Source organism: Pungitius pungitius, chromosome 1 (genome assembly GCF_949316345.1).
Source record: "Pungitius pungitius chromosome 1, fPunPun2.1, whole genome shotgun sequence".
NCBI classification, from domain to species: Eukaryota; Metazoa; Chordata; class Actinopteri; order Perciformes; family Gasterosteidae; genus Pungitius; species Pungitius pungitius.
Genome location: NC_084900.1, coordinates 889,524 through 909,555, shown reverse-complemented (window position 1 = coordinate 909,555; position 20,032 = coordinate 889,524). Strand labels below are relative to the sequence as shown.

General features: G+C 48.7%; 1 protein-coding gene across 2 annotated transcripts in view; it reads left to right on the top strand.

The window, feature by feature from the left end:
* Positions 1–20,032, top strand: part of nhsl2 (NHS-like 2) — a 54,884-nt gene that overhangs the window by 3,060 nt on the left and 31,792 nt on the right. Inside the window, exon 1 of one of the 2 annotated variants that reach the window (XM_037479818.2) lies at positions 11,513–12,052. The exons of the other annotated variant lie outside the window; for it this stretch is intronic. Coding sequence (XP_037335715.2) covers positions 11,974–12,052 — 79 coding nt within the window. The 5' untranslated portion in view covers positions 11,513–11,973. Of the gene's footprint in view, positions 1–11,512; positions 12,053–20,032 lie in introns of those variants that run through there. 2 annotated transcript variants of the gene reach the window in all.

The following is a 20,032-nucleotide window of genomic DNA, read 5'->3' as shown; positions in this document are numbered from 1 at the left end:
TGCAAAGAAGCGACGCTTGATTACGACGACCCGTGTGTGTGTGTCTGTGTGTGTGTGTGTGTGTCTGTGTGTGTGTGAGCTAACAGACGGCATCATGGGAGCTGCGTGTTTTCCTCAGCTCGTCTGTCGGGGCTGTAGAGGACAAAAGGCCGGCTGTCAACACGCTCCACGCGGCCACCGGCCAATGGGGGACGCAATCCCTTCCAGATGAGGGTAGTGTGTGTGTGTGTGTGTCGCTCCATGGAGGGAGTTACCTGGTCCACGTTTGGGAAAGAAAATGGTACAACGTGCTTTTTGTGCACCTTTTTGTGTCGTGTTTTTCCTTTGACTGCTGGGTAGGAAAGGACACAAACAAGGAAAGGAGACAGGGTAGGAAAGGTCACAAACAAGGAAAGGAGACAGGGTAGGAAAGGATACAAACAAGGAAAGGAGACAAGGAGACAGCCATGTCCGGGCTTTGTTGCCGGGGAATCAGCCGAATCAGAACCACCGACGGCGCCGCCAGATGTTTGATTGACGGATCGATTCGGCCAATCGGCTGTGAGGAGAAGACGCTCTGCAGGTGTTTCTGACGAAGAGGAACGAAGACGAGTGCAGTGTTCTGCTTCCCTTTAGTTCTGTTGGATCAGACAGTCAAAGCTAAAAGTGGATTTACCGGCAGCTTGTTGTAGCGATACAACAACAGGACACCGAGCACATGGACGCCCCGATGTGTGTGTGTGTGACTGTGTGTGTACATGTGCACGTGTGTGTGTGTGTGTGTGCGCGGCCTCCAGCTCTACCCGCCCACCACCTGGCAGCCGTGAGGCTCTGCGTGGAGCGGATGATCAGTGTGTGTCTGTGTGTGTGTGTGTGTGTGTGTGTGTGTGTGTGAACAGATCTCAGACCAGCTGTGTCTCTGCATTGTTCCGATTGTGCGTCTGAGCTTCTTTCTGTTGTTGTTTTTGAACTCAAAAAATGTAAAATAGCTCTCTGTAATTGATCGATTTCCCTCAGAATCCTTCTTTTAGCCTCATGAACCAGAACGACCGCACACAAGTGTGTGTCTGTGTGTCCTCTGTCTGCCCTCTGGGTTCATTAGTGCGCTGTGTGAAGCCGACACTCTGCCCTCGCACACACACACACACACACACACACACACACACACACACACACACACACACACAGCTTCTGCAGAGTAAACAAGCTGCTGCTGATTTGATGGTAAATTTCCCTCGAATGCCTCAAAGTGGCTTCGGTGGGTTTGGTGGGATTTGACCTTTGACCCGTCGGCGTTACAACACGCGAAAAAGAGGGGGGGTGAAGGAGGAGGAGCGATAGAAAAGAGGAGAGAACGTGGTCCAAGTCCCAGAGATCAGAAAGATGGATGATAGATATATTGATGAATTGATGGGAGGACGGGGGGGGGCAGAGGGAGGAGAGGAGCTGTGACTCCTTCAGACTCCTTTAAAGGTGGACGCGTTGATAATCGTACCTGCAGCGTGTTGCCAAGTCACCGTTTGTTGTATTATTACATTTATAATAACAAACGTCCTGTGAAGAAGACCAGCAGCTTGTCCTCCATGAGGACATTTGGACCTTTTGTCCCTCCCCCCCCCCCCCCCCCCCCCCCCCCCACCTCACATGGCCGGGCCCGGGACACATTTCTCAAATCCTCCTCTACAAGCTTACAAAACAATCGGCATCTCGTGAAAAGCAGTCTTTTCAAAATAAAGTTCCGTCGTCACGGGAAACCAGTTTGAGGAAACATCACATTATCTTGTGCGAGATTGTCACCACTGACGAGGACAATTTGGGCGAAGACTTTTCCCGCCACTAGCAAGGGATAAAAATACATATAAAAAATAAAATAAATCTGTATAATTGGTCTTGTAAAAAAGAGAAAGGAGGAGGGAGATGAAGTGGTGAATGTACGATGCCCTCTGTGAAGGAATGCATCATTCACCAGCCTCTATTAGCCCGTGTGTGTCTGTGTGTGTGTTGTTGGGTGTCTTCAGTGTGCAGTGTGAAAGGTTTGTGTGTGTAATTACTGATCGTGTGTTTATGTGCAGCACATCACATTCACTTCCTGTTTTTGAAATTGTTTTTTTAAAGTGTGCGTATTGTTTTTAGTTGTGAAATTCATACGTGTGGTGAGTGAGGCTTTTAGGAATGCCGCCCATCCGGATATTCCTTCCTGTGTGTGTGTGTGTGTGTGTGTGTGTCCCTAGTTTGAATCGACAATGAATGTCTGTTGTTTTGTGCGCTGCCTGATATTGGACGTTTCTGTCCAATCACAGTCAAGGTCATTCAGAGTTTCATATTCAAAACGTTACATAAAGTTACATAAATGTACTTTATCACATAGTCTATCATAAACTATGTGATTTAGTGGAGTAAAGTACATTCATGTAACATTTTGAATATCAAACTCCGAATGACCAGCTTGTCTCATTTTGCATTAGTTTTAGCTTAGCATAGCTTGTGTTATCTCAGTTCTGTTAGCTTAGCATAGCTTGTGCTTTATCAGCTATGTTAGCTTAGCATAGCTTGTGTTATCTCAGTTCTGTTAGCTTAGCATAGCTTGTGCTTTATCAGCTATGTTAGCTTAGCATAGCTTGTGTTATCTCAGTTCTGTTAGCTTAGCATAGCTTTGTCCGTCTCAGCGTAGTTTAGTTTAGCTCGTCTTGTCTCATGTTATCCCGTCGGTGCTCGTCTCATCTGGTCTCATTTCAGCTCAGACTAGCTTAGCTTTTCTCATATTGTATTTATTTAGTCATCTGTTAGCCTAGCTTAGCTTGTCTCATCTCATTAATGACTGATACTTAACTCTTTATCCCCAACCAAAAGCGTGATTTGAACATATTTATTTTATTTTTAAGCAACGAGTCCAAACTTCCCTTTTTCCCTCCCCAGCTGCTTTTCACTTGCTCCCTTCTTCCCTCCTTCCTCGCCTCCTCCTCGCCTCCTCCTCTCCTCCCCTGGGCCTCCGTCGTGACCCTCTCACTCCAGTCAGACCCGAGCGATGAATATTCTGTAATCAGCCTCACATGCTTCTCTGCTGCTGTCACCGCGCACACTGACGAGGCTGTGTGTCTGTGTGTGTGTGTGTGTCTGTGTGTGTGTGCGTGTCTGTGTGTCTGTGTGTGTCTGTCTGTGTGTGTGTGTGTGTGTGTGTCTGTGTGTGTCTGCGTGTGTGTGTGCGTGTGTGTGTGTCTGTGTGTGTGTGTCTGTGTTTGTCTGTCTGTGTGTGTGTGTGTCTGTGTGTGTGTGTGTGTGTCTGTGTGTGTGTGTGTGTGTGTGTGTCTGTGTGTGTGTGTGTGTGTCTGTGTGTGTGTCTGTGTGTGTGTGTGTGTCTGTGTGTGTCTGTGTGTGTGTGTGTGTGTGTGTCTGTGTGTGTGTGTGTGTCTGTGTGTGTGTGCGTGTCTGTGTGTCTGTGTGTGTCTGTCTGTGTGTGTGTGTGTGTGTGTGTCTGTGTGTGTCTGCGTGTGTGTGTGCGTGTGTGTGTGTCTGTGTGTGTGTGTCTGTGTTTGTCTGTCTGTGTGTGTGTGTGTCTGTGTGTGTGTGTGTGTGTCTGTGTGTGTGTGTGTGTGTGTGTGTGTGTCTGTGTGTGTGTGTGTGTCTGTGTGTGTGTGTGTGTGTCTGTGTGTGTGTCTGTGTGTGTGTGTGTGTCTGTGTGTGTCTGTGTGTGTGTGTGTGTGTGTGTCTGTGTGTGTGTGTGTGTCTGTGTGTGTGTGTGTGTGTCTGTGTGTGTGTCTGTGTGTGTGTGTGTGTCTGTGTGTGTGTGTGTGTGTGTGTGTGTGTGTGTGTGTGTGTGTGTGTGTCTGTGTGTGTGTGTGTGTCTGTGTGTGTGTGTGTGTGTCTGTGTGTGTGTGTGTCTGTGTGTGTGTGTGTGTGTCTGTGTGTGTGTGTGTCTGTGTGTGTGTGTCTGTGTGTCTGTGTGTGTGTGTCTGTGTGTCTGTGTGTGTGTCTGTGTGTGTGTGTGTGTGTGTGTGTGTGTGTCTGTGTGTGTGTGTGTGTGTGTGTGTGCTGCTCTGGTTTTTGATCTGAGTTCCAGTGTTTATTTCACTTCATTCAAAGTCTCTCCTCGTGCAGCTGCAGCAGGAACCACAGAGGTCTTTATCTCCAGGTTCCTCGTCCCGGGGAACGCGGCGCTGACTCGGTTCTGCTTCTTTTCCTTCGCCGAGCGGAGGTCACGGGGACGATGGCGGGACTTTGACCGAGCTCCTAACGTCTGTCCTGCGTTCCTGGTGCGTTGTCTTTAGTCCGCGGGGACGACAGTCTGCTGCCAAGCCGCCTCGGGCCAAAATGCTGGTTGCTGATTGGCTGAGCCCCCCCCCCCCATGCTGGTCCCGTGTTATGTTGGGTGGATTTGGGGATTCCAGGAAAGCTGGCACTGCACCCGAGGAAAGTGAAACCAAAGCATTGTTTCTTCTGCCCCCCCCTCGTCCTCTACAGAGACACAATGAGTTGTCTCCTCGCTCTTCTGTTCTATCCCGAGTCCTTTTAACTAAAGACTGTTGAGTGAAACTAAAGCTAATTAAGAAGCTCTTTTGAATTAGGACATTCACTTTGCTGCTTACTCTCAGTGTAGAGTTAGAAAATACATGAGATTTATTTGGTAGGTGACTTATTTTTATATTTTTAGTGACATCATCAGGCGTCTTCAATGGAGTCCTCGTGTGTCCTCGTTCTCTGCACCGCGTCACATGACCTCACGTAGGAGCAAAAACAAGTAGAAGGAATTTTGGCACGAAGTCGTGGAAAAGATGTGTGTGACTTTTCTGCGCGCGCGTGTGTGTGTGTGTTACATATCAGATTGTGTCGGATCAGTTCAGGAAATAGTGGTTTAGAACCAGGAAACAAGCTTTTATGAGCTTCCGTTTGTTCATCTCTTGGTTTCCGTTGTTCTTAGATAACAAACCTTGATTGATGCTTTAGGAATTACGCTTCATACAATCATACATAACTTAAAATAACAATGAAGCACTACACATGAGTGAAGTAAGGACCACCTCTATACCCAAATACATCAGATGCGTTTACACCTTGAGGAAAAGCCCCCCATGAACCGCCCACGGGGCCAAATGTGATGTCAGACAGTGAAGCAGATCACCACCAGGAGGCAGTAGAGCTCAGGAAACCTGCTGCTGCTCCTCAGCTTTGTGGGAAATGACTTGATTGCTTTGGTGAATGTTTCATCAGAGTTTAAGAGGTTTTATTTCCGCTCCGCCTGACAGGAGGCAAACTGGCACTTTCTCCTTCCTTCATCTCCATTCCCCCCCCCCCACGAAAATAGCTAAATGTCGGTGCTAAAATGTCTGAAAAGCTTTGATGAACCAAGAGAAATGTCACATTTTCAACACCAGAAGTTTGTCACGAGTCTTTTTAAAACAAAGTGTAAATTACAAGCAATGTTGATGGAGAGAAACCAGTAGAGAGACAAAAATGAGATGACTAGATAATTAAAGAGAAGGTACCATGACCTTCTTTCCACTCCTTCCAGGGATCATGGTCCAGCTTCTTCTCTGCTGTTGGCAGAGTGTAGTTGTGCACGTTGTGAGTCCTCCAGGTCTCTGTTCTGACCACCAGGGGGCGACTCCTGTGGTCCTATAGAAGTCTATGGGAACCGTGTCTCTCTCCTCATGTATTCCCTCATTGATAATAGGAGTTTATCTAGTTTTTACAAGTCTTCATCAATACTCCATTAGTATGAGGTCAGAAAATGTCTTAGAAACAAGGTAGAAAAAAATGTCCAAAAACTCAAATATAAGAAAAAATATGCTTTGAAAATAAAAAATAAAAAATAAGTTATTTCGATATAAAAAAATAAATTAAAAGCGGTGCTTTGAAGCTGTAATGCTGTGATGTCTGAAATAACCTCCTCCATGCGACGCTGGTGGAACGTAATTGGATTAGTTTTGACTTGAAAGAAGAGAGAGATGAAAGAGACGGAATTATGGATTATCTAATAATGGGGGGGGGAGGAGTGACGTGAGGATGACGGTAGTTTAGGAGTGAGGTCAGAGGAGGTGATGCAGGGGTCTGACGACACAGAAGGAAAATATTGAGTGTGGGGGGGGGGGGGGGTCCTCCCTGTTAAGACCCCCCGCCCCTCTTTCTACCCCCGCCTGGTTTAGCAATGCAGAGTCCTCCTCTCCTTTCCCTCCATTCGCCATCAGAAGGAGAAGACGCACTTTGACTTTCTCTCCATCCAGCTGTTTCTGTTGGTTCTGCAGGACGCTCTAAGGTAGGGGGGGGGGGGGGGGGTCTGGAGCCACCTGGCTTTGGGTTTGGCTCCAGTTAGGACTCGGGTTTCAAGAGGGAAGCAACGTGGTTCACTGTCCGGTTCTTCTTCTTCATGCCGTCACATTTCGTTGTGAGCGTTGGATCCAGAATGATTAAGAACATCTGTTTTTGGTAATTTGGTCAAAGTCACAGCTTTCCTCTGCAGAAGTTCCTGCAGGTCACTTGATGTTTCCCTGTGAATCACTTCAGTACCAAAGTAAACGAAGGATTCTTCCTCTTTGTGCCGACTCGCAGTCACATGACGAGCCCGTGGTCACACTTAGCACGTAGCGCTTAGCGTGCCGTTGGGTCTCCCATCCTGTTCTTTGCTTATTTGGAGTCCGTCTCGGTGGGAGATTAGGGGCCGAGGATTAAGCTTCACCCCTGACTAAACTCCTTTTGACCCCCCAATAGAAACCTTCATGGGCCAGAAATGTGCTTTTAACCCCCCCCCTTAATGAATGATTCATTATTCAAAGTGTTTGTGCTTTAAACTTAAAGTAAACACGTGGACAGAGACACGTTTCTTCTGCTCAGTGAGGAGTGCGTCTCCTGCTTCGTTGGACGTCTCCATCTTCTGGTCCCCACCGTGAGGCCTTCTGCTCTCGGGGGATCAGCCCATTTTCTCCGGTCCGGAGGAATGTGTGAGAGCCGATTCAGAGAAGTTCTTCTCCACACGCACCCAAGAAGAGACGAGTCCTGAGCTCATGCAGATCTCAGCTTGTTGCACAGCGCACTGTGGGTTTTACTGGTTTTAGTTTAATTAAAGGTGGCGGAATACTCACCTAGGGTCGCGCTGAGGTCACGCAGGAGGCCTTTGGACCAAACGCGGCGCCGGTGATGTCATGGCGATGTGAAGACTCGTGGTGTCATCCTCCTCGTAGCAGAAAGGTCTCAAAGCGACACACACAAACCTTCAGAGCATCAGGAGCTTCTGAGTCAAAGTTTACAATAAAGGCTTCGCTGCTTCCTGGGGGGCCTGGAACCAACGTCTGCGCCCTCCACATCTATCTGTATTGTTCTTTTAGCTCTGCGAGGGGGGGGGCGGGGGGTAAATGTTTAACCACCAACCGACAACACTGATTATTATTTGATTAAAGGACTCGGGGGGGCGATGACTGCAGGAGGAAAATGAAATTAAAGAGCATTATAGAGCAGAACTAAATACCACAACACTGAGAAGGCCCCGTCCTCCCCCAGCGCTGTGGGACGGGGGGGGGGGGGGTGAGGAGTGTGTGTGTGTGTGTGTGTGTGTGTGTGGAGCACATGGTGCTGCATCTGCATCCACGTGGAGGCGTCTCGTGTGAATTAAAGAAAAGTTGTTTATTCCCAAACAGCATTAACTTTTACCTGCGTGGGGGTTTACCCCCCTCCCCCCTCCATGTGGTCTCCCCCCCTGCTCATTCCGTCTCCATGACCACACTATCGGTCCCTGACCCAGTTATATGACCCCATTGACCCCATTACGTAACCGCAAGTTGTTTCTTCTGATCACAATTGAAGGGTTTCTTAATCTAGAAAATGGCTCCAAACGTCTCTTAAAATGACCTTTGGTAGTTTGGAACTCATCAGCAGCACTAAATGGTGAGGAGAGGGATCTTTTATTGATTACCCAGAATGCCGTGTTGTGTAAAACATACCCGTCGAGGAGACATTTTGCAGTAATGATGCGTTGGCTCAGCAAAAAAAACATGTGACATTTCTGACATTTCTGAGGTGCAAATCTAAAAGAAACAAAGGCATTTGAGACGGATCCAGATGGTGATGATGATGATGGGGATGATGGTGATGATGGTGATGATGGTGATGATGGTGATGATGGTGATGGGGATGATGGTGATGATGGTGATGATGGTGATGATGGTGATGATGGTGATGATGGTGATGGGGATGATGGTGATGATGGTGATGATGGTGATGATGGTGATGATGGTGATGATGGTGATGGGGATGATGGTGATGATGGTGATGATGGTGATGATGGTGATGATGGTGATGGGGATGATGGTGATGATGGTGATGATGGTGATGATGGTGATGATGGTGATGGGGATGATGGTGATGATGGTGATGATGGTGATGATGGCCGTGGGGGCGCTGAACAAATGTGGGAAGGTGGGAACTCTGCACACAATCACCCCATGAGAACAGCTGCTGGCTCCTCACAGGCCAAACATCTCTGGTATCAAACTCACAGCGTGAGAACCCGGCTGCACACGGAACATCTGCACCGGGTCCCAGAAGAGGCCCACAGGCTGTTCTGTAGCATCTGGGACTCCTCCTCATGTTCTGTAGATGGCAGAGCGACCACTGAAGCTCTTTCTCTGCAAACACGGGGCGTTGGTTCCACGTCTCTCGCTGAGCTTTGGAGCCACACCTGGGGGGGGGGGGGGGTGAAGGTCCTGACCAGGAGGAAAACATTTATATTTACGCCTCCCACATATTTAATCAGTGACCTCGCTGATGTGGATTAGCAGACCAGCAGCTGAGGGCCGACGGAGTCACTGTTTGTTGTCCCGTAGAGGACGTCGCCCCCTGCAGGACGCCAAAGAGGAAGCCACAGAGGAAGCCACAGAGGACGCCACAGAGGACGCCACAGAGGACGCCACAGAGGACGCCACAGAGGACGCACCTGTCTCGATGGCCAAAGGCTCTTCTCTGGAAGTCTGGTGGTTTCACGGTGAAAGTGGCCTCTTTAGAGTTGATGGATTTGAGTTTGGAGGTTTAAACTCTCTGTGACTTCTTCACCTCGTGATGCCTTTAACAAACAATACGATCACCAAAGACGACACACACACACACACACACACCTTCAGCAGCTTTAGCATGCAGCAGGTCGGGTTTCTCTTTAGAGAGGAACAACATTCTGATGGCAGAATGGGATTTTTTTGCTCGTGCAACTTTAAACACTCTCAGAGGTTCCTGCTTTAAGACAAATGCAAGGGTTCATATATTTTATTAACGCTACTTTTAAAAAGAAGCTTCCTTTCCTTTTAATAACCTCGACCCGTCAGTTTGATTTTCAATCTTCCAACGGCGTAAAAGGAAAGGCGTGAAGGTGAGGTTCTGGCACACGGCGAGAGAATCAGAGACGTTCATTTACTCTGAAGGTCCCTTTGTTCTCCTCAACCAGGTGTCTTCTGCCATCTGTGAAAAGTCTTCAGGGTGGTGATGTGATGGTGGGACACAGGTCTCTGAGATCTTTGGTTGTTTTCCCGTTAGCTCAAGGTCGGGGCCGCCGGCCGCCAGGTGAGAGGAGGGTGCATGCAGGGTGCTGCAGGGTGCATGCACGGTGCTGCAGGGTGCTGCAGGGTGCATGCAGGGTGCTGCAGGGTGCATGCAGGGTGCTGCAGGGTGCATGCACGGTGCTGCACGGTGCTGCAGGGTGCATGCAGGGTGCTGCAGGGTGCATGCAGGGTGCTGCAGGGTGCATGCACGGTGCTGCAGGGTGCATGCAGGACGCAGGTGTTCCTGCTCCCCTGAAGATGCATCCTCACGGTTAGAGGAGCTTGAGGATTTGTAAATGATTTCTAATCGGAAACATGTGATTGTAATGTCTGCCTCACTCAGGTGAATCTAAAAGGTGAAGAACCCCAACGACCCGTTTCCCTCAGTAATCAGGACTAAAGACGTGTGACTCCTTCCACTCTGTTGATGCTGATGTGCAGCGGGTGGAGGAGGAGGTGGAGGAGGAGGTGGAGGAATGCAGCAATAACATGAGTGCATTCTGCTAAATGGGTTCAACGCTGTAACTTAATGTTAAATATCAGCAGTAATCAGAAGGTTCTTTATCTTCTAATTCATGAAGTGAAAATGATTTATTAAAGAGTTTAATCCTTTCAGCCGTTTTGATGTTTGAAAGAAAGACTCTGATCTCATATTGGAAATTTAGTTTGGTGGTTTCCAACATAGGGCTCGGCCCCCTCCAAAGGGCCGCTCCATATATAGCTGAGGGGTCATAAGAAAGCAACACAAATAATACAAATAATCCGAGTATGTGCGACTCGACTTGATCATGTGATCATGTGATCATGTGATCATCAGAGAACAGAAACAAAAACAAATCTCACTTTAATTAATATCATTTTAGAAATACAGCCTATTTGCATCTAAAAAAACAAAAACACATTTTATTTGCGCTTCCCCGTCCAGAGATCCACATGATACCTAAGAATGAAAGTCATGTGATACAACTTGTCAGGGGGGGGGGACGGGTGAGGACAAAGATGGCCTCCAGTGCTCTTTACTCTCTGCTGCTGCCAAATGGACATCGTTCTCTGTGTGGGGGGGTCAGGCTCACGCTTTGCTCGGGTAGAAATACTCTCGGCCCTCGGTGGAGGGGGAGGAACCGGGGGGGCAAGAGGGGAGATGGCCGAGAAGGCACACCCCCCCCCCCCCCCCCCCCCTGTATTCTCTCTGTCTCCCCCTGGATCTCATTTGCTGTGCGGCTCTCTTCACTTTCCATCTCCTCTCCCTCCGTCTGCACCCACTCTGGCTTCATTTATTCATCTCCCCGCCCCCCCCATGTGAGCCCCCCCCCCAGCATTTGTCCTTCAGTCTCTCTCTCTAACAACAACAATCTACTCGCCAATCCATAAGAATGATTTACACGCCGCCACCACGTGATGATTAGCTCATCACCACGGAAACAGTGGTATATATATGAAGTCGTTTGGTCTCACACGGGACATTACCCCCCCCGCCCCCCCCCGTCCCCCCCACCACCCTGTCAATGATTCTGCGCCTGTCACTTCTCTCACTTTCAGTCTCAAAGGCCTTTCAAGGAGGGCGGAGCCTATTCTCTTTTCACGTCACATTTTCTTGGTCTTCTTTTACGATTGTGGACACATTCCTTCTGTCCATCGATAGTATTTGGACATTATCGGTGTTACTTCATGCTGTGACACCCAGCCAATCCATCGCTCTCTGTTGGATAGCCCCGCCTTCTTTTTCTCCCCCCCCCCCCCTCTCTCCCTCCCGTGTCTCGTCCTAACTCGATCTCCCTCCCTCCCTCGCTGGCCTCTGATTGGCTCGTTCCGCCCTGCTCTTTATGAATTGAACAGCAGCGGCTGGATGCGACACATCGAATGCTCCCTCTTTCTCACACACACACACACACTCACAGAGACACACAGACACACACAGACACACACAGACACACACACAGACACACACGCACACACACACAGACACACACAGACACACACAGACACACACACAGACACACACACAGACACACACATAGACACACACACACACGCACACACGCACAGACACACATGCTCATCGGTAACAGCCAAACCTTTCACAGAGATGTGAGGAGGACGCTCTCGCACACACACACACTTTCTCACTCACGTTCACACACTGCCTGCTTAGTCAACAGCTCACGTAGCGCTGCGCACACACACACACACACACACACACACACACACGTATCAGACGACACACAGTCTCTCTCTCTCTCTCTCTCTCGGCTGCTGTCACTCTCCCTCTCTCGCTCCGCTGCAATCACCGAGCTCCTCACACACACACACACACACACACACACACACACACACACACACACACACGGGATGTGGGGTTCAGTGACGCTGTGACGTCGCCTCACACACACTTCTCGCTTGTCTTGCAGCACATGCTTTAACGCAGACACACACACACAGACACACACCTCTCGCAGTGTGCTGGTGGAATGAGGCGGTGATGTTCTGGGACAGGAAGAACAACGCGGGTAATTCCCAACGACGGCCCAAAGGACGACACAGACCCAAGTCGGCAACAGGTACTTTGTGCTCCTCCTCCGCCCGCGTCCCGTCCAACGCGTGGTGCTCTTCTCCATCACGTCCTCACGGCGTCCGCCTCCATGCGTCTTTGCACTCGGGACGCCGCTGCGTCCGTTTCTCGTGTCGTTCATGCATTCATCCGTCCTTCAGTCTGCAACCGAGCGTTCAACTGAAACCGCACACACACACACACACACACACATGCACACACACACACGCACACACACACACACACACACACACACACTCACACACACACACTCACACCACCTAACTTGGCGTCGGTGTTAATCTTCCTCCTCTGGTGATCAGTTTTCTCATTCTGCATCCCAGGTGCAGGCTTCTTCCACTCATCCACTCATCCGTCTCCTCCTCCACCCGTTCTACACACACACACACACACACACACACACACACACACACATGCATTTGGCCAGCCTCCATCCGTGGCCCCTCCATCCATCTATTGATCTTTCTGGTGCCGGTTTTGCAGCCAGTGTCCCGGTGCTTCCTTTCATGTGTTCGTTCCTCTCGGGTTCTGCTCCCTTCGTCCATTCATCTTCTCTCCACCCGTGTTACTACGTATCTACTGTGTCCAACTATTGATCCGTCTGGCGTCCATCAGGACTCCATCCCTTTGAACAAAGTCCTTTCGTTCCTCCATCTTTTCAACCTCCGTCCATCCGCATCCGTCTGGTTTTGTTTTTTACATCCGACGTCTCGTGCATTCCCCCCAATGTTTGCACCCGTCCATCGAACAAAGTCTCCTATCAAGGTACCTCACGTTCATGCCCCTTTTCCACCCCCCCCCCCCCCCACTCCATCCGTCCGCTCCTCTTTTCCTCCATTCATTCAATGGATATTCAACCCCATGAAACCCATTGAGGTCAAATAGAATCTTCTAGAATAGAAGTTACACAGTCGGTGTTGTGTACAAATACCCAACAATTCATGGTTGTGTCGCCACACCGTGCGATCCATTATGTCATCGTGATCATTTTCAATATCCTCAACCCCCATTTCCCAATTGTGAATCCATTCTTTCCTCATTCATCAGTTTATCCGTCCGTCCATTTATTATCAGTCCAGTCCTTCATTTAATCAATTTCCATCCTCCCATCTTCTCCTCCAGTCATCCTTTGCTTCCTCCGGGTTGCCGGGTTCCAACGAACTGGGTCAATTGGTCTTTTGCCTCTTGGCGAGTGGCTTTGCTAAGAGACTGTGTGTGTGTGTGTATCTGTGTGTGTGTGTGTGTATCTGTGTGTGTGTGTGTGTGTGCGTGTGTGTGTGTGTGTGTCCTCCACCACTCTAGCTTTTGGTTTACTGGCTGCTGAAAGTGTGCAGCGTGGTGCACGCGTGTGTGTTTGCGTGTGTCACAGCGTCTGATTGGCCGGCTGGATGGGATTACTTGTCGGCTCTTTAATGATCTCTCGGGGCGAGCGAGGTGGAGACAGTAAGCAGGGAGGGGAGAGAGAGAGAGAGAGAGATGCGTGGATGACAGCTCGTGTAAATCTCCTCCTCTTACTCATGTCCTCGAGGAGCGAGGAAGAGGAGGGAGAGGAGGGAGAGGAGGGAGAGGAGGGAATGGAGGGACAGAGGGGATGATGGCGACGATGGACCGGGAGGAAGAGCAATGCACGACGAGCACATGCACACTGGTGTTTGTGTCGTGCTGCAGAGCTGCACGGTGCGCACAATGCCAGACGGGAGTAAATGCTTCCATATGCTCTCTCTCTCTCTCTCTCTCTCTCTCCACACTTTGTGCATGTTGCCTGGAGGTGTGTGTGTGTGTGTGTGTGTGTGTGTGTAGCACTGCGTATGCTTTAACACACCCAATCAGCACGAGGCGTCTTCCTGATACATTTGACCTTGACTTTGATCGGCCGCATGCCGGCCAGCGGGCGGCGCGTCCCAGGCGGCGTTAACGTGTGATGCGATGACGGCGTGTTTGGGGACGAGAGACGAGATCCTTCTGGACGGGTCCAAGGAGGGACGAGCACTCGACCCAATCCGAAGCTTTTCCCTTCAAGGGGCTCTTGTGGTTTTTTAAAATGACGACCGAAGTAGTGTACATACATCTGTATGTTTGATGTCGTTATGACCCAGCAAAAAGTTCTGGTTGTGGTTCTGGTGCCGAGAGCCTGAACCAAAGGCCAGGAAAACATCCTGGACCGACGGTCTGAATTGTTTTGTCAAAATTTTTCAACTTTTTAGCAAGCGGGCCCAAGGGTTCCATCGACCAAAAAGTCCGGAACATGTACCTGAACCTGGAGCCGGATTCAGAGATGGATCATAGTTCACTAAATGAACATCACGCTCTAATGAAGAAGACTTGAAACTAGAGGCTGAGACCATAAACTCATGTTTACAATGTTTACTGAGGGAATAAATCAAGAGAAGTAGAGTCATTTCCTCATAGACGTCTATGGGAGCAGAGGAGTCGCCCCCTGCTGGTCACTACACAGAAGTAGAGTCATTTCCTCATCGACGTCTATGGGAGCAGAGGAGTCGCCCCTTGCTGGTCACTACACAGAAGTAGAGTCATTTCCTCATAGACGTCTATGGGAGCAGAGGAGTCGCCCCCTGCTGGTCACTACACAGAAGTAGAGTCATTTCCTCATAGACGTCTATGGGAGCAGAGGAGTCGCCCCCTGCTGGTCACTACACAGAAGTAGAGTCATTTCCTCATAGACGTATATGGGAGCAGAGGAGTCGCCCCCTGCTGGTCACTACACAGAAGTAGAGTCATTTCCTCATAGACGTCTATGGGAGCAGAGGAGTCGCCCCCTGCTGGTCACTACACAGAAGTAGAGTCATTTCCTCATAGACGTCTATGGGAGCAGAGGAGTCGCCCCCTGCTGGTCACTACACAGAAGTAGAGTCATTTCCTCATAGACGTCTATGGGAGCAGAGGAGTCGCCCCCTGCTGGTCACTACACAGAAGTAGAGTCATTTCCTCATAGACGTATATGGGAGCAGAGGAGTCGCCCCCTGCTGGTCACTACACAGAAGTAGAGTCATTTCCTCATAGACGTCTATGGGAGCAGAGGAGTCGCCCCCTGCTGGTCACTACACAGAAGTAGAGTCATTTCCTCATAGACGTCTATGGGAGCAGAGGAGTCGCCCCCTGCTGGTCACTACACAGAAGTAGAGTCATTTCCTCATAGACGTCTATGGGAGCAGAGGAGTCGCCCCCTGTTGGTCATTAGAGAGAATGCAGATTTTAGGTTTTTCAGAACCGGAGGTTCCTGCATGTCTGGTCCAAGCTTATCACAGCAGGAATTCAAATCACTAGCAGACATGTTGAGTAGTTTGATGATGTAGTGTCTCCTCTCTTGTTGGTTTGTGGAACATATACAAACGTAATGATGATCCGTCGATGTGTCTACTTTGCAACCCGCTATCAAAGATGCACCTTTTATTCTACTTTATCATTCATTGTTCTCTTTCCGTTCCTGATGCTGAAAAACAGGACTCAATACATCCTCACCGAACATGTTCATTCACATATTTTCAGACTGATGATGTCATTTTCCCCACAGCCAGCAGGCCTGCAGCAAGAGTGAGAGAGAGAGAGAGGGGAGGGAGGGGGGTTCAGATAATTGAGGTGAGGAAGAGGAGGAGGATTTACAGAGGACGAATCAGAGATCTGAGAGGCGACGGAACGAGAAGAAGAGCGTAGAGAGCGAGAGAGATCCATGGAGCCCACTGAACGAGAGACAAAGAAAGCAGAGGAAGAAGAAGAAGAAGAAGAAGACAGGAAGCAGCGCCCGGGAGTTGCCGAGGCTGCTGCCATGGCAACCATACAGGTGTTAAAGCAGGTCAATTGAATGCCGGTCGGCAGTCGGCCAAAGCGAGTGTCAGCGAGTCACTGGTCCGTCCCTTCGTTATCAACCAGGGGCCGTCGCACCAGTCTCAGCTGGGGGGGGGGGGGGGCGCTATTTAGGAAGCTGCTCGGTAACCGGTTTGAACCTGATGAACTCAGTTTCTCATCTTTCTCTTTGGGTCGATGTTGGCAGAATCTGTGTAAAATAATCCGTTAGTTTCCCCAGCTGGAGGGTCCCTTCAGAAAACCTTTTACACAGTCTGCCCCCCCCCCCCCCCCTCGGTTGCCTCCCCCACCCCCATCCTCACAGGTAATAGTTCATGAGTTGCTTCCCGATGCAGATTTGGTCATTTTGCTTTTCATTAGCTTCCAACCTGCTTCTGGTTCATCAAAGTTAATGGTGTGTTGGGACAAAAGAGGACGGAGATAATTAAGGGGGGGGGGGGGGGGGGGACTGAAGACTTGCATTTTAACGCGAGGAGATAAATACACAATATGCTCAGAACTCAAATGGTCATCTGGAAGCTTTTGCCATCGTTTTTAACGATAATCTTTGGCCAGAATGTTTTAGATCAAATCGCTGCTGTAACCTTTGAGGCAGGCGACGTGACGTCCTTCAAAGGCTGATTTACTGTGAGATTACTGATGAAAAATGTACAAAATGTATTTAAAAAAAGGAGTTTTGTTGGTTGATGGGGCTGGTTCTGTTTAAACAATGACCATGCGAGTAGCGCAGTTGGCTTTGTTAGCGCTGCTAGCGCTGCTAGCGCTGCTAGCTGTTTTCTTTGTAAATTGTAGCCTTTTTTCAGAAAGGCTGTTTGCATGTTACGGTTTTGATTTTACACAAAAAGCTTATTTGCTCATTTAAAGGTGAAATAATGCAATCTGCCGTCTCTTTTGTCTCATTGGTGCAGGTTTTCGGTTTTAGCATCTCGTCCCCGGCCTGGAGGCAGCTGGGCATCGAACCGTTGGCCGAATATGTTCCCCGTTACTTTGATCCGGTTGCGTAGCAACGCTCAGACTGCCAGATTTCCTCCCGTGGCTGCAGCCTGCGTCTCTCGGTGGTCTCAAAGGTCTCCAGAATGTGTGAGAGCAGCAGCTCTCGCTGCACCACGCCCAGCTCTCAGTGGTTTAGTGCCTTGCTGAGAGGCACCTCGGCTCGTTGTGTTAGAAGGTGCAGGGAGACTTAATCATTATCACCCAAATTTCCGTCTGGGGGCGGGCGGGGGGGCACAATGTCCAGATATTAGATATTAACATCTGTCTGTCAAAGTGCTATGCAGAAAGAAAGAGTCCATTCAGCTTTATTTTTTCCATGTGAGACACATAAAAGACACTCAGTGATATATATTATTAATTTAGTTTCGTTAACTAAGAGCAATTATCTTTAGTATAAAACCATTTACTGTCATAGAGATCATCGGGATCACGTTCTCACATGAGCAGGCATCTTTGTCACCTGCAGTGTTTACAGGAAGCGAGTGTTGAGGAGAGGAAGGAAAGGAGGAGAGGAAGGAAAGGAGGAGAGGAAGGAAAGGAGGCCGGCTGCATCGACAACAGTGGAGAGGAGAGCAGCTCGTTGGACTGTGGTTCAGATTATTTGAACACTTTCTCTGACGGGTCTCTGTTGACATGAGAGCCGTGTACGCTGTCTTTAAACACTCCGGATGGAACGTTTTTAACAATATATGAACAAGTTTTCAGACTTGTGGTCGTAGCGCAAACTAAGAACACATTTATTTCCATAAGGACTTTGCGACAGTCCATCTTATACTATTGAGTATAAGATTATAAGTAAGTATTTAAATATTTTTGTAACTCCTGCAATACAGACATCCGAAAAATTCAAATACCTCAGTGGAAACTTTGAAATGTCAAAAAGTTGCATTTGTTGGGGCCTTGTTGTGAACCAATAAAAAGTTCACTGTTATCCTCTAGGAATAATTCCTCAAGGTTATTGAGACTAAACAGCTGTTACGTTGCATGCGGAACGTTTTTGAGCTTCATAATGTCTGATCTTTGCATGAAGCATGCAAAACGTCGGGCCGGTTCTGCCCTCTGATTGGACGAACTGACCCCTGAAACATCTCTGCAGAGCCCTGGAAGGTGACGCTGGAGGAGGAAGTGCAGCGAGGAGAGAGGAAGGCCGCCGGTTTCCTTCCTTTCGCTCTCCTCTCACAGAACTTTTAGCCCTCAGTTTCTTTCTTTCTCTCCTTCTTTTATCGCGGCCCGAGTGAGTCACCGGCTCCTTTGCCTCCTCCTCCTCCTCCTCCTCCTCCTCCTCCCTCCCCTCGCTGGCTTTCCCTCCCGAGTTCACATGTGCCTGGCAGACTTTAGGAGTACAGACATGGAGGTTTTCTGGTCCAGGGCAGGTAGGACACGTTCTATTTGGCGGGGGGGGGGGGGGGGGAGTGTTGGGAGCAGGGAGCAGAGTGGTACTGAAACGAGGAGCAGCTTCTTCCCACGATAAGAGGAGGAATGTTATACTCAACTTAAACACGACCATCCGTCCGCACCGCTTCCTGAGGCGGCGTGTTTTTTTTGGAGGGGGGGGGGCTGCTGTGGCTTTGGTATCTTCTGGCACTTTCAGACACTTTTATGGCTGAAGCGTCCCATTTTAGAACGGCACACATGTGCATGATAAATATGCCGCAAGCTGGTTTTTAATTCTTGTTGCGAAAAGTAATGCTTTTAAAATATTTTGTTTGGCCTGTTAGTAATCAATTTGTTTCACTGTTAGAGAAATCCAATTCATTTTCAAAGACTCCCCGCTGCATGAAAACATCAGAGGTCATTTCACACATTCTGTATCCTTGGATGAAATCACCGCGAGAATGTCCAACAACATGAAAACACTTTGGTTTCACAGCAACCAGAAAGCACACTGTGATGTTTAAAGTAACAGCCGTGGGACAGCAGTGAAAACAGTGTAACCGTAGGAGGAAGCAATGTACCGCAACAACGTAAAATAAAGTATCAACATCACGTTGTAAAGTAGTGACACAATCTGACAACACGACAACCAAAAGAAAAGTAACAATTTAAAGCAAAAATGTGATGTAACAATGTAAAGCAACAAGCTAAAGTAACAATGTAACAATGTAAAGCAACAAGCTAAAGTAACAATGTAAAGTAGCAATGTAACAGAATAACGTAAAGTAACGATGTAAATGTCACAATGTAAAGTAGCAACGTGAAGCCATTCTGCAAATTTGGGGTTTGCAGAATTAGGTAACTCCAACATGTCGTCATGGAGACCGGCTCTTTGTCTGTTCACTTTGTTATTTATTTATTTTTACCCTCCAACAGTCTTCACACATGCCTGCTAAGATACCACAAGGTCAGATGAGGTCGTCTGTGTGCGTCTGTGGGTACGTGTGTGTTCTCTCTACACACATTGGTTCGGCTGTGTTGCTGAAAGTGCATTTTCACTCTGGATGGATCACTGTGTGGTTTTGTGCTCGGTTACAATGTTTTCCAATAGAGCAATTATTATAATTTACAACACACACACACACGCACACAGTCACATGCTAGTAGAACACATACACAGTATTTCACACTCACACATATAAATACCTCTCCCATGATCTCTCTCTCTCTCTCTCTGTGTCTCTCGCCCCGTCTCCTCACAGCTGCCGAGTTTAATATGAAAATGTCTCATTGAGTTTTTATGCAGATGAGTTTCTAAATGCGGCGCCTCGGTTATCGGATCAGCCACGACCACATGGAATGATGGATGGAGCAATGGATGGAATGATGGATCGAGGGATGCATGTAGTGATGGATGGAGTGATGCATGTAGTGATGGGTGGAGTAATGCATGGATTGATGGGTGGAGTGATGCATGGATTGATGCATGGAGTGATGCATGGAGTGAAGGATGTAGTGATGGAAGGAGTGATGCATGGATTGATGCATGGAGTGATGCATGGAGTGAAGGATGTAGTGATGGAAGGAGTGATGCATGGATTGATGCATGGAGTGATGCATGGAGTGAAGGATGTAGTGATGCATGGATTGATGCATGGAGTGATGCATGGAGTGAAGGATGTAGTGATGGAAGGAGTGATGCATGGATTGATGCATGGAGTGATGCATGGAGTGAAGGATGTAGTGATGCATGGATTGATGCATGGAGTGAAGGATGTAG